Source organism: Drosophila miranda, chromosome XL, assembly GCF_003369915.1.
Source record: "Drosophila miranda strain MSH22 chromosome XL, D.miranda_PacBio2.1, whole genome shotgun sequence".
NCBI classification, from domain to species: Eukaryota; Metazoa; Arthropoda; class Insecta; order Diptera; family Drosophilidae; genus Drosophila; species Drosophila miranda.
In genome coordinates this window covers 13,322,844-13,337,269 of record NC_046673.1, presented here as the reverse complement: position 1 = coordinate 13,337,269, position 14,426 = coordinate 13,322,844, and the positions used below count along the sequence as shown (strand labels likewise).

The 14,426-nt window shown below is 43.3% G+C and overlaps 1 protein-coding gene and 1 pseudogene across 1 annotated transcript; one reads left to right on the top strand and one right to left on the bottom strand.

The window, feature by feature from the left end:
• Positions 1 to 1,971: 1,971 nt before the first annotated feature.
• LOC108164614 (hexokinase type 2) lies at positions 1,972 to 5,443 on the bottom strand. The gene has a single exon (XM_017300454.2). The coding sequence runs from the start codon at positions 5,119 to 5,121 to the stop codon at positions 3,472 to 3,474; it is 1,650 nt and encodes a 549-aa protein (XP_017155943.1). The 5' UTR covers positions 5,122 to 5,443; the 3' UTR covers positions 1,972 to 3,471.
• Positions 5,444 to 11,272: 5,829 nt separating this feature from the next.
• Positions 11,273 to 14,377, top strand: LOC108155392 (annotated as a pseudogene).
• The last annotated feature ends 49 nt before the right edge of the window (positions 14,378 to 14,426 follow it).

Below are 14,426 nucleotides of genomic sequence, written 5' to 3'. Positions count from 1 at the left end.
GATATCATGTGCATTTTAAATTGAAATTTGCATTCGAGATATTTAAATTGGTTTTGTTGTCCGCTGCACTAAAACGTGATCGAGAAATAGCTGAGATTACACTACCTCACTCTCTATCTGTCTCGCCAACAATGAAAAAAAATGCATTCTATTTGAACAAACACAGACTGGAGGAAGGGACGCTGGCGGTACGGGGTACCGCCATAAGAGATTTTTTCATTTGAAATTCTAAAAACAACTTTCGCGGAACTTGAGCCGTGCTTTTGCCTCAATCGAAAATAGCCCCTGACTCCCTTCACTCGTTCTGACCACAAATACTATATGAACTAAACAAATACGATATCATATTTACAAATAAATTCGAACAGGTTGCTCATGCCCATATGATATTTGCTGAATATAAAACTAGTGTTGAATTTCTACTGCTTCGTAAATTTGTCTTCTGCTTGCCAAAGTAACATATCGCCTGTCAGAATGATCGACTGCTTGTCATTTTCTTTCATAAATTCTTTAAATATGATGTTAAATTCTTCACTTCATTCCTTTAATTTTCAACACTAAAGAGAGCCATTGCATCCTCTCGCACCCTGAATACAGTCCGTAGAATAAAAAGTGAGTGTCATATGGCATTAATAGAAGTACTGTGTTGCTTTGCACGTAGTAGTACGGTTCTGTTCTGTTCATTTCGATCTGTCATTTACAATGGCTCAATCAAGCATTGTCTGGTCTCGGTATGTATCCCTCTACTTGCAATTCAAATGCGTCAAACGAAAATTAAGCTGAAAATCACTTAATTTAAAATGGTCTACAAATCAAGGCAATCGCAAGTAGAGATGCAACCCTGCAAGTACCCTGCGAAAGAGCTCTTCCATAGAAAATAAAGTTTCAACTAAGATGGATCTTGTGGAAGTAGAATTGCAAAAAAAGTAAGTGAGATTTGTTAGTTTTGCTTAGAATAGTTTGAAATTTAAGTATGGAAATATAGATATGTACGTTTGATATTGTCCAGTCCAAACAAGACCTGAAAACTATGAAAACGAAAAAGTAGGAGATGTATCATTTTAAGCAAAACATTCGAATGGAAAATAATGTATTTCCTGCTTGAGCGGCAGAAATTTTCAGCTTGACGAAACTGCTGCCAAAGCGCGAATGCCCCATCCCGTGCAGGGCATCCCTGGGAGTGCATTGGCAGCGTAATACAATATAAATTACAAAATAGAGACTGATTGTTATTGCCTCTGATGATGCATAATTCTTGTGTCTTGCCTGCAGTCGATTGCCAGCAAAAACAGAAATATATACATACGTTAATAAAAGTGCAGCGGCAATCCCAAGTGAATAAATACATCATAAAATAAAATACCCCCGCCCCCAGCCAAATAACATAATTATTTTTCGGTTTTATTGGGTTTTTCCTTAGGTTTTTGGTTCAATCGTTTTTATTTTCTTGCTCTTCGAAATCCTTCTCTGCTTTTTTGACAAACATTCCTTTTGTTAATAATATCATTTCCTAAGTTGTTCCTTTCTTCCGGCTTCCGTTTCATTGCAGCAACAATTGCAGCATGTGGCAAAGCGTGTCTGTTATGTATTTGCGTAGTATTTTTTGTGTAATCGCCTTTGATAGAATTTATTATAATATAAATTGATTTTCATTGTTTCTTTTTAACAGGGGCTAATTATTTTTTATACAATCTCTTGTTGAAAATTATAAACAATTTTTTAGCTGACTTTATTTTTATATCATTTCATCAACGTTTTTTCATAGTATTTTTCATTGTTTATTCAAAATAGACAAACAAAAAATCGTGTCTTTGAATGCGAATTGTTTGTGTTGTTGTTGTCTGAGCGTGCTGGCCGGCAGCCGCCAAAACTGCTAGTTTAAAAAAAAAAAATACGAAAACTAGAATATACCACACACAAAATGGAACAAAATACCAAACAAAGTACCAAGAAAAAATTATTTAACACAAATTTATGAATAAAGAACAAATTTTATTTGCTTTTCATTTCGCTTTTTCGCTTATTCGCCTTTCGCCTTTTGTTTTTGTTTTGCTTTTTTTTTGTTTGCATCTCACATCCCCCGCTTTTGTTTACAAACGATAATTAAGTATAATTAAGGGGTTCCGTGGGTTTCTGGGGACGGGGGATGTACATACATACATACACATGTATGCGGGTAGAATTGGGAGGCTATTGCGGGGCTCTTTTTGACAACATTTAGAGACTACGATAAGAACTAAACACTAAACTAGATAAAATGTACAATTACATAAATAATAGCTCACAAAGTGCATTTCTAGATCGAACGAAAAAAAAACAATAACTTTTTTTGATTAGTTTTTACCTCCTTAAATCTTAGAACAAATTTACTAAGCGAAGACAATAATAAAAAAATAACGTAATTATATAGTGGCTAAATAATATATGTATGTTTTTTATATATATATAATATAAGTGTGTGTGTTTGTGTGTTTGTTTGTGTATGTGTGTGTGTGTATGCAAGTATTATCATATAACGCTTCATAATAGGTTCTATATAAACATTTACAATTATAGAGGAAGGACACCTCCGGCGGGGGTGTTTTCCTCTTTTTTAGTATTTTTTTTTTATTTTTTTTTTTTTGTTTTTGTCGCTGAATTTGCATTTGTTTTTGCTGCTTCCTTAATTCCCTCTGATTTCTCCTTCTCGTTCGTACTCTGCTTGTTTGTTTTTCTCTTTGCTTTAACAATGTGCGATTTTACAGTTTTGTTTCTCATTCTGTTATCCTGCATCCTCTCGTCCCATTCCGCTAGCTTCGTAGGATATGCTTGTAGCACAGTGGTATAACGGTTCGTTCTCTTCTCAGCATCTTACACGTGTCGCTCTCTATCTCTCTCTTTGTGGGTGGGGGGTTACCAAATGTTTTTTTTTTCCTCGAAACCGAAAAGAATTTCTCTTAACAAATTGTACTATTCACATATATGTAAATATATATATGTGAGTGTGTGTATATTCTCTTTTGTAAAATAGATATAACAAATTATCAACAAAAAAAAATCGGAAATCGATCCAATTGGAGCGAAGGAGCTAGAACGAACATAATCGTAAGCATTCATTATCATTATAAGATATTCTCAAGTAAGTTTTGGTTTATGTTTTTTTTTGTTTCTGTGTTTTCTGTTTAAAAACGTATCTTTTCTTCTTTTTGCCTAATTAAAAATACTAAAGAAGCGCGCACCGCAGCCCTTGGGTCAGGGGTGCAGGGCCGTCAGGGCCGACACGTGGCGGCACTGAAGGGCCAGGGCCCAACCCCAGGGCGCCCTGTGTCGGGCAACGAAGGAAACTATTTTCTCATTTGCAAATCGGAAATTGCTCTTGGCTCTTGCTGTTGTTATAGTTGTTATGTGGGGGACCCGGACATGTCTGGGATGCAGCAGTTTCGGAGCACTCTCTCTCTCTCTCTCTCTCTCTATCTCTCTGTGGTATCTCGCCTACTTTTTGCTGTTGACGATGTCCTCGCGACAGGCGACGGCCGCGACGAGCGCTGCTCCACGGCCGGAACCATCCTCGGAGAGCATGAGGTCGAACGTGATGCCGGGTTTGATCAGCTTCGTGATCTTCTCCACCATCAGATTATGGAACTTGGGATGGAAGCGGTACACACTGCCGTCAACGCCCACCGTCACATGGGGCTCGTCCATTTTGTTGATCAGCGTTGCAATGCCGGCAGACACGAGATGGGCGGCTCGCTTCGAGACGCACTCGCAGATGTAGCGCACGTTGGCACAGTCGCCATCGGTGGCATTGGTCAGACCCAGCTCCTCGAACACCAGGCGGCAGTTGGTGAAGGTGCCTGGCTCGTCCGCCTCGATCTCGCTGACGTACTTGGTGAAGAAGAGGCCGCGCGTGTTGAGTACCTCGGAGTCCTGGCCTTTGAACAGAATGCCGGCGTGCGTCATTTTAACAAGAACGAGGCGCACCAGCTCGCCCATGTACATACCGGAGATCATCTTCTCGAATGTCTGCTTGCCGGGATTAATGCTGTGGCTGTCGATGTCCTGATCGAACTCGGTGCGCACAAAGTCGAGGGCGCCATTGTCGCCGAACGCCCCCCACTCGGTGTTGATGAGTACGTGGGGCTTGCGGTTGCCCTGGGCGTCGAAGAGTTCCGCCTCCTCAACCCGCTCTACGTAGCAGGCATTTGAGCCGGTGCCGACGATAAGGCCGATTCTGCAGTGGTGATTCTTCCAGGCGCAGCTCATCAGAGTGCCAGTGGTGTCATTGAGGATGGCACATACGTCGATCTGTACGTCGCCGCGACGTGCGATCGCGTCCTTTAGCAGCTGCACCACATCCTCGTTGACAACGCCGGCGCAGTTGAAGCCCTTGGTCCAAGTCTCCAGCAGGCCGCAGGTGAGACCCAGCTGGCGCAGCGGGAACGAGAAGGTGAAGCCGAGAGGCAGTCGCTCCGCGTACACATTGTGCTCGGCCATGAAGTTGGAGAGGCACTCGGCGATGTGATCGAATAGTTGGGTGCCCGAGCCAATCATGATGTGCTGGGGTATCGCATAGATGCGTGACTCCATCTGGAAGTCGTTGTTCTCCTGCAGGTGGATCAGCAGCACCCGGAAGTTGGTGCCGCCGAGGTCAAGGGCTAGGAACTTGCCGCGCTCGTCCCCATTGGGCAGGTCCTGCACGTAGGTCACGAAGCACTTGACATTCGCCTTTGGGTGCGTGTCCTTGGCCAGGCCGCGGCGAATCTCGTGCAGGATGCGGTAGCACAGCTCCTGCACCTGCTCATCTGTGAGCAGAAGCTGCTGACATAACTCGTGCACCATTTTCTTTTTCTCCGCGTCACTGGCCCCGGCTAGACCCGACAACGACGCTGCTTCTGTGGCTGTGGATGCGAACGATGCCGCCGCTGGGATTGCTCTGGCCGCTGCAGCGGCTGTCGATGCATTTGTCGCTTTGCTTACGGCGCTGGCGGCGACCGATGCAGATGCACTCAAGGCGCCCTCCGCCGCCACCCGCCGCACATTGTCCGGCTCGTCTTTGCTGTGCCCATTCAGATGTGGTGTGGCCGCCAGTCCGTTGCTATTTATGGACACGCTCCGCATGGCCCCGTTCAACTCCTGGTCCATCTTTTCGGCACTCTAACGGACAGTTCTGGCAGACGTCTCACTACACCCACACCAGCATAAAAAATAACAGCGAAAGAGACACACAAAAATCCACTCAAAAACCGATTCGATGCGATTTTCTACTCGCGAATGCAACGCAATTATTTTGTATTTTCTGTTACTTTTTGGTTTGCTTCAGTTTTGTTTTCCTTTACTTTTTTTTCTATGTTGCTTGTGGTTCCGCTTGCCGATTCTCGATCTCTCCGTCGCTTCTGCCGTTTTATTTTTGTCCGCTGCACGCGTCCGGTTGCTGCGAGAGTTTATTCACAGTTGATTCACTAGCGTTCGCTAGTCACTATGCTCTGCTCACTGTCGCTACCGCTGCCGCTGCCGATGCCGATGCCGCTGCCGATGCCGCTGCACAGTGGGCATTGTATGTGTGTATGTGTATGTGGGAGAGTGTGTTTGTGTGTGTGCGTCGTGAAGGAACCTTGAAGGTCAAAACTGAAAATTAGTATTGGGGCGGACAAGTTGGAGATATGGCAAATGTACATGCTAACATACATACGAACATTTGTATGTACACATATCGGAGACAAGCCAACTACGTAGCGATATGAAAAATGCCAGAGAGAGCGGCGGGCAAGCGCCAGAGAACGGGTACATGCGCCGCCGCACCATGAATAAGTCAACTTTGCGTTCATGCGAAGCTTCATCGTGATCTTTGGAGCAATATTCAAGCTCGATGTTCAATAAATAAGTACATTTTACATACATTGCGATATAGAATCATTTTTTGTACACATATGAAATAATACATTGAAATATTACATTGGGTGTGCCACTGCGTTGTGTATGTACATATGTATGCCGCATGAACCGAGTTCAATAAGGGGAGGCAGACAGCACAGCTGGACGAGCTGCTCTCCCTCTCATGAGAGAGCCGACTGTTGTCGTCGTCAGCAAAAACGGTAAGTACCCTACCGCAGGTGTGTTGTATTGAATTGACAAACGATTTGATTTGAGCTCTACTGCTTTTCAGGCATACATATGTACATATGTATGTACATACGATTAAGCTGCGAGTTAGCTGGAAATGGAAAGCTTCGCTTCTACCTGGGATCGATCCCGCTTAACAAGCTTGGCTCGGTATGTCTTGGCCAATTGATGGCGCATTAGCATTGAAGGGCATTCAAATGAAGCTATGGTCGAAAGGTTTTCTTTGGCTGCGTGTTGAGCCGTCCCAGCCCTCTCACCTTTCGAGCACAAGCTTTTATGCTCTCTTCTGGGCAGCTCGTAGCTGGCTGCCTGGTTGTATAACAGTTCAAAAGAGCTGTCTAGAGAGAACAAGTTTTCATAGCTGTGGCCAACCCACTCCCCTCCCCCCATGCCGACCACGGCCTGAACCAACGGAAAGTCTGGTGGAATTTGGACGCGTCAACATCCTCCGCCTTGGGTATTTTCTTGTTCTTGCTTCTACTGCCCGTGCCCGTGGGCTCGTCTCGCACTCTGCCGAGGGCCGGCCGTCCGCGCAACCCCCCTCTGCACCAACAAGTGATTTGTTGTTGTGTGTAAGTGTAAGAAGGTACGTGCCAAGAATCTTGCTCCAGCGCAACAACTGAGAGGCTCTCTTTGATTGAGTTCACTCTCTCCCGCTCTCCACCCAGGTAGGCACTAACATACGACTTTCAATGGAATTTTGTTGTTGTTGGTTTTACTGCTTATTGGATTTTCATACATGCATATGTACATACATATGTACATACATATTCACACTAACATACGACTTTCAATGGAATTTTGTTGTTGTTGGTTTTACTGCTTATTGGATTTTCATACATGCATATGTACATACATATGTACATACATATTCATATGGTCTATTCGTTTGGATTTCATGAAAGGTGCGGCATATTAGCAATGCCCTTATGATGTTGGTATACTTTTGGATATTATTTTTCTTCTGGTGCATTCTGCATTGGCCCCCAAGAGGCTCGTCAAATAATGCAACAACTACACATGTAATTATGTACATATACATATGTATGAATGTGTACATGTAGAGAGAAAAAGAGGGTACATGGGTTTTTGTGTGTTTGCCTGTGTTGGCATGTGGGCTTTATAACTGTTATACAGGCCTCCTAACACACACTAACAATCCATTCACACAAGCCTTCCTCTGACTAAACCCGTGACAGCGAGATGACGTCTAAGCAACAACTACAACTCCCACTAGCCCTTACCCCCCGACCATTCACCTTCAGTGGCTGCTGCACGTGTCTTTTTGAATGATTTCGCCATCAAAACAATTATTTGTTTACATCAAATGGTTAATACCAAAACAAAGAGAGAATGAGGCCGATGCCAGAAATTGCACGAAATTGTTTGCAATTTTTCGTTTTTCCATTATTTATACCCTTGCCGGAACCGTCTAGATCGGTACACTATACTATTGCATACTATATTTTCCATAGAATTGATTTTTGGAAAAAACAAAAATTTTTTTAACGGTGCTCCACACCGATTGTAAAAATTATCTCGCTATATTTCATGAATTACATGAAATTTTGCACATTGAAAAATTTGAGTTGGCTTGCATTTCTTACATATTTATCTGAATTCGGTGCCGTTACTCATATATGCATGTGTGTGTGTGTGTGTGTGTGTGTGTGTGTGTACATTAAAACTGTAACAAAACCTCCAGACGGCGAGTGGTCTTTGTTGTTCTTGGTGGAACCTCTTATCGGCAGCGACGGAAATTGCTTTGGTCGAAATCTCGTGAGTGAGGGGTGTGTGGGGGCTGTGTGGGGGGCGTGCGTGTGGGTGGGCTCGACTGGCTGGAAAGAGAGGGAGTGCAGTACGTTTTTATATTTTGCCAAAGCAGAAATTCGTACGCTGCACATATGTAGACCTGAGAGAGGGGCCGAAAATATACAAATATCTGATGGATACTACCGTACTTCTTTTCCATTTGATCCACAAATTATTATGTTCTATTATTCCTTATTTTAGGTCAGCGGTAAATCGGTACAGTGCATAAACATTGATACAATCGATACAATTGATACCGCATGATGAGTCAGCGGCGTTGAACGGCTGAACATTGAACGATGAACAGGCGCCCCCGCCCCCAATAACGCGTCGGAAGAGATGGGGTTCCAGGAATCCCAATCGCCAAACCCGTTCCTCCCCTCCCTCCTGCCAACCACGCCCTCAGTATTTCGTCAGAAAAGCTTGAGCTTACAACTGTCCTACGAGCACATCCTGTGTCACCTTCAACTGTCATACGCGGACGACGGCGACGTCGCTGCCCGCTGCTGATGCTGCTGCCTGCTGTTGATGTTGGCAGCGGCCTGTGCAGAGAGTATTCGGGAATCCAGTTTTTGGGGGCTCGCCCCGTCACACACAAAGCCACATAGTGTGCTGTATATGTATGTATGTACATATACATTAACTTATATATATGTATATGTATATATATGTATGTATGTAGGTGTTTGAGTGCGAGGGGTTGCCTTTGCGCTTGTCCGTTTGTTACATATTACAAACATATTGTACACAATATATACATACAAAATAATTGATTTTTTTTTTAGTATTTTATCGTGGGTATTACATATACCTACTCTTTGAGTGTGTGACGTCAATGATGATGACGTCGCCGAAGCAGCGTCGTCTGTCTGATGAAACGCAACCCACTCAGCCTCTGCCTCAGTCCAGAGGTCAATGCAGCGACAGAGCGACGCAGCGGCTAATGACAGAGAGTGGAAAATTTGTGAAAATCACAAAAACTTAGAGAGGATGGGTGGCAGAAAGAGAGACAGATAGAGAGAGCGAGAGCGAAAGCGAGATGCTATCCGGCCTTCGTTCATAAGGAAAAGTCATTAATTATAATACTTATTGTATTTGGCAAGCCGTAAATAAACTTCACGTGACGCTCGAAAAACGCGGAAAACAGACATAAAAAAGCCAGAATACAGAATGCGAAATCCATTTTTAAACGCAGCAGATCATAAAAAATGGTTCGGCCCGCCTTAGATTGGCTGTCGTTGGAGGTTGGTAGTTGGGGGATTTTAGGTTTTAGGTCTCAAGGAAAATATCGGACCATCTTCTTTCTCTTTGCGTCAGCTGGAGCGCGTTGAGCAAGGTCAATGGAATGGCAGAAGGGATTGGCATGGCAGGGGGCAGGAAAGGGAAGGCCAGGGGCGCAAAAATATACTTCGACAAGGTCAAATGCGTATAACAGTTAATGCCTCAGCTCTTTCACACCTCCACGCCCAGATACGCGCCTGATCTGCCGGAGAAACGAGTTTATCTGTCGGATAAGACGACACAATGGAATCCAAAAACTGGTTGGTCCACATTGCCCTATACCACTGATAATACGAATAGTACTACTACCAGCTAGAGTGTATCATATACATACTTATATATGTACGTATGTATGCATGTAAATTGGGGCCTTGCCTTGGAAACATTCGCTTTTAATTTCGACAACACGTTTCAGACACATGAATTTCGGGGGGCCGTGAACTATAGTATAAGGCGAGATTAGAGTATACCCAGAGATCGGGCGACACCACCCCAGCATCAGTCGATTTCCATGTGGTGGTTCGATGTCGAGCCCGTGAAAGTCAGTCAAGGTGCGCGCACAATTCAAATTCAAATGCGGGCCAAGCAGTGCTGCCAGACCAGTGTAGTGGAGGGTACACGTATTTCAGTATGATGGTACACGGTACATATTGACGTAGAAATTGAGGTGAAGGTATATTTACGGTATGTCGGTATATAATGGTATACTTCATCAATTCAATTCATCTATTAAATTTGAATTCATATATGTATGTCCTTGTCACTAAAAGATTTCGTGGTCTGTTTTTATGCAAAGATGGAGGATAGGATGGACCTACAACGGTAATTATTATATCCAAGTTGATATCCTGTTTAAATAAAGGGGGCTTAAATGTGCTACGTCCGGTATATTTACGGTATATTTAAATATTAACGATTTTTTTCTTACGATTTATTTGCTTGACCTTTTCGCAAAAAAACCTTTTTTAGCAAAATCAAATAATAGAAAGTATTAAAATTAAACCAGTAAATTAGGAAATTGATTGACTAATCGGAAAAAATTATGTGGGCAGGGCTGAGAGTCTAAGTTACTCAGTATTGTTCAACGGAATATAAAAATTGAGCAATAGGAACGATTTTTCTCTTACGTCTTATTAAGTTTTTTTTTATTTGACCTTCTTCGTTAAAACCTTTTTTTAGACTTAATCCAACAAAAGCAAGAGTTTAAAATAAACCAGTCAAGTAGAAAGTAGATTCATTAATTGTATAAAATTATGTGGGCATAGCTGGGCGTTCCTTCTAGCTAGTAATATTCGACGGAATATCAAAATATAGCAATATGAACGACTATCCTCTTCGTTTGTCTTGTTTGCCCATTTTCGCTAAAACCTTTTCATTGTTTGACCTATTTCGCTATAACCTTTTTTACGAAAAATCCAATAAAAGCCAGTCTTAAGAATAAGCCAGTTAAGCAGAAAAACGATTCATCAATCGTATAAAACTATGTGGGCATGGCTATATGTTCTATATAGCTAATAATATTCGACGGAACATCAAAATTGAGCAATATGGTTGCGAATCCTTGACGGAGAACGATTAACCTATTATAAGCCAATGGGGTATTTCAATTTCCCACCGAAAATAATGAAAATTAAATAATATTAGCGCAGTTCAGGTTTTCTACAAGAAGAATTTACAATCGTCAATATTTTCCGCCATTTACCTCAAGTAGTTGAACTATTTAAATAGAGGGGCTTAAGTGGGCTAAGTTCGGTTTTTCATCATACGAGACGCTTATTGTTGTTGAGAAACCAAAATTGAGGCAACAAAAATCAAAGTCAAGTATTTAAAATAAGCCAGTCAAGTAGAAAAAAAATTCATTAATTGAATAAAACTATGTGGGCAGGGCTGAGAGATAGTTAGCTAGTAATATTCCACGAAATATAAAAATCGAGGAATATAGAACTTGAATTCGTTAGTATATTTACGGTATATTTTTAAAATGAGACAGTTTATTTTGGTATATTTCTGAGGGTCGGACGGTATATTTTAACAATAAGTCCGCGGTCGCACTGGCGCTTACAGTTATTTAAAAAAATTCTGCATCGAGTTTTGGAGCTTTAGTGCTAGTTGGTTTTTTTTGTGTGTTTTTAGGTTTGTAAACAATGGACAAACTTTTAGAGGATTGGTCAAAGTGGAATCCCATGGCCTTGGATTATTACGACGAATCCCTTAATAATTATGCCGATGAGTCTGGCCAAAATGTGGTTGAGAAAGCGCACCTACCATTGAAGCCGAGCGACATGCGTAAAAAGAAGCAAACGGGCACTGCGAACGCCGAATATCCGTATCTGGTTCTAAGGAAAAAAGTAAGATTTATTTCCACGTGCTCTGTGCTGAATTTCTTTGGCCAAATTCATGTCCGCAGCATCGACTTTAAGGCTAATTCGGACAGATTCACAGTTTTCTTCAATGACTGGGGTAGGTAGGAATGGCTGTATGCGAATCCATGTTTGCTAAATGTGCACATTTTTATCTCGCTGCAGTTCCTTAGAGGCTGCACACTGCCAACTGGAAGAATTTCCTTTATTATTGCAGTTGCAACGAAGCGGGATCGGTGGCGAGGAAAAGCCCAAGCCCATGGTGAGCGCCGCCAACCAATTATCCGATCCAGTTACTCTTCCAGCACTAGTGCCAACTGCTCGTGGCCCAATCGACTTGAAATCACGCACTATACACTCTTCGGCCAGCGCAAATATGCATCCAGAGTTCATAGTAGTTCCAATCGTGGATGCTTCGTCCTATAAGTCCGGCTCTCTCCTGGCAATTGGAGACGTGGAGAAGCGCTATAAGAGTGTTAAGTTCGAGCATAACTTGGAGCGCCACGGGGCCTATGTACTTGAGAAACAATATGAAGAGGAAACGTTGACCAAGCCGCTGATCCAACAGCTTCGTTTTGGGAGAAAATTGTTTAAGTAAGTAAATAAAGGCCTGTATCAACGGGGAAGCCATTGGGCTGGCATGTCGTTTAAACAGACCTGAAACGTATGATTTTTTACAATTCTTAATTTTTCAGGAACACGGATGTAGATGATGTGGATGAAGATGATAGCGAGTGTATAGATATGTCTGGATACGAAAAAAGCGTGGTCTGCAACGGTTACACATCCACTGTGTGTAAAATTTGCGATATGCCCTTTTGCGATGCGTACTGCTGGGGCATTGTCTCCCAGCAGCACGATAGCAAATGCGGCACTGGTCAGAAAGTGGATATTAACGATGAGAATTTCAGACAATTGATTCCCAAGTCTGGTTTGCCGTCCAAAAATTCCATGGTCACGATTACTGCCTTCGAACAGTCGAATATCCTGTATGTGCGCCCGGCTGATTTCCTTTCTGAAATGGCCTACTACCGCGTGCTCGCTGAGATCAGGAAGCATGACAAAGATGTACCCAAGCTTGACCAGCTGCCGATCTGTGGCCAGATGGTCCTCTATAAGTTCGAGGGACAAGTTGTACGGGCCATGGTGCTGAATGTTGACAATCCGAAGGACATATGCGTAGTCTCCGTTGATTTTGGCAGCGTTGAATACACTGATCCGGGGAACCTGTATCAGTGCAGCTCTTATTTGAGTGATTTGCCGCGCTATGCTGTTCCTGTGAAGCTCCGCGGCGTACCAAGGCGCGTCTTAACTCCAACTTTGCGGGATGTTATGTACGCAATACAACCACTACTTTTGAATTAAGGTACCACAAGCACGAGTACGACCATAAAAACAAAATGCAGACGGCAGTGCTATGGTGTATGGAGGAAAATAGAAGCATTAACAGCATGCTTTAGAAAGTTATAACACCCGTGCTCTGCAGTTACTAGAGCCATTACGGGACACTGGCAGATCGGCACTCACGCCTCTAGACTGTCAATCCCTCATAACGACTTCTGCAGGAGTTGTCGCGACGAGGAGGAGGAGGAATCGGTCCCCCACTTCTTCTGCCACTGCCCAGCCCTTGGAAATCGTCGTCTTCGTATTCTCGGGGCCGCTTTCCTCACGGACTTTTCGGACCTGTCCGTAATCAAACCAGGGACCTTGTCCAAATACATCCAAGCCACCGGATGGGACTGCCCTTAACCTGCAGTAGTATGCTCTCACGGTTCGGGCAACGCGAAGGGGCACATGCCCATGCGGCAACACAACGGACCTTTTATAGGTCCAAGTGAGCTTGGGGGCGGGAGGCTCTTATCCCCCCCTCCCGGCTACCGCCTTAACCTAACCTAACCTATAACACCCGTGGAGCCCGCTTTTAATGAGCCCGGGTTCAATGAAGATGTAAGATGTACTGCTCTACCAGAATTACGGCTTTTTAAAATCTGATTTTCTCATTAGTTTCTGCCGCATGTGGCTGAGCCACCAGAGAAGAACATCGACTTGATTGTCACGGACAACTCGTTCCTAAAGTATGGCATCATCTACTGCACCCCCGCAAAATTGGCAGTGGAGATCACGAAAATGCAGCCAGCGTTCCAGGACTATGGAGAAAATATTGCCAAAGCTGACACCTATGCCGCTCCGTAAGGACCCAACCGGAGAGAGAGAGAGAGAGAGAATTGCTTGAGCAAATCCTTCATCAAATTGAATTCTTTTTGCAGGAAAGGACAATTGTGCGTTGCCAAGTATATGGTGTCGCGGCGTTTTGATGGAGCTTGTCGGTGATGGCTATCCCAGCATCTTGTTCCTGGACTATGGAAATATTGTGCCGATCCACGTGACGGATATCCGTGCATATCCGCAGCAACTAACATACCCCGTATTGACTACGGAATACGTTTTGATGGGTAAATTGAGCGAGTGCTTCAATACAAACCAAGATCTAAGTGTCTAATTTCTATCTGTATCTCGTGCTTAGGCGTGCCGGAAATCCTTACGGATGCGCAGGTCAAACGTCTCGAGAATCGTTTCGCCTTGGGTGCCATTGTGACCTGCGATGAGATTGTGAAGAATGAAGAAAACAACTACTCCCTTCGCTTTGATGATCTGCAGGAGCATCTATAGCGGAACATTTTATTGGTGCCAAACTACTGGTATATTGTACAATTTCTGTGCACAAAGACAGGGCCTAATGCCATATAATTCCATTATATACAGAATTTCTGTATAAATCTTCAATCTTTAAATCTTCGTTATATACAATACAATCAATACAAAATAATAAAGAATGCTGTATACTTTTTGACATTTGTACAGGGACCAAAATAT

Coding starts and splice junctions, on each gene's coding strand:
- LOC108164614 (XM_017300454.2), bottom strand. CDS start 5,121: ATGGACCAGGAGTTGAACGGGGCCATGCGGAGCGTGTCCATAAATAGC.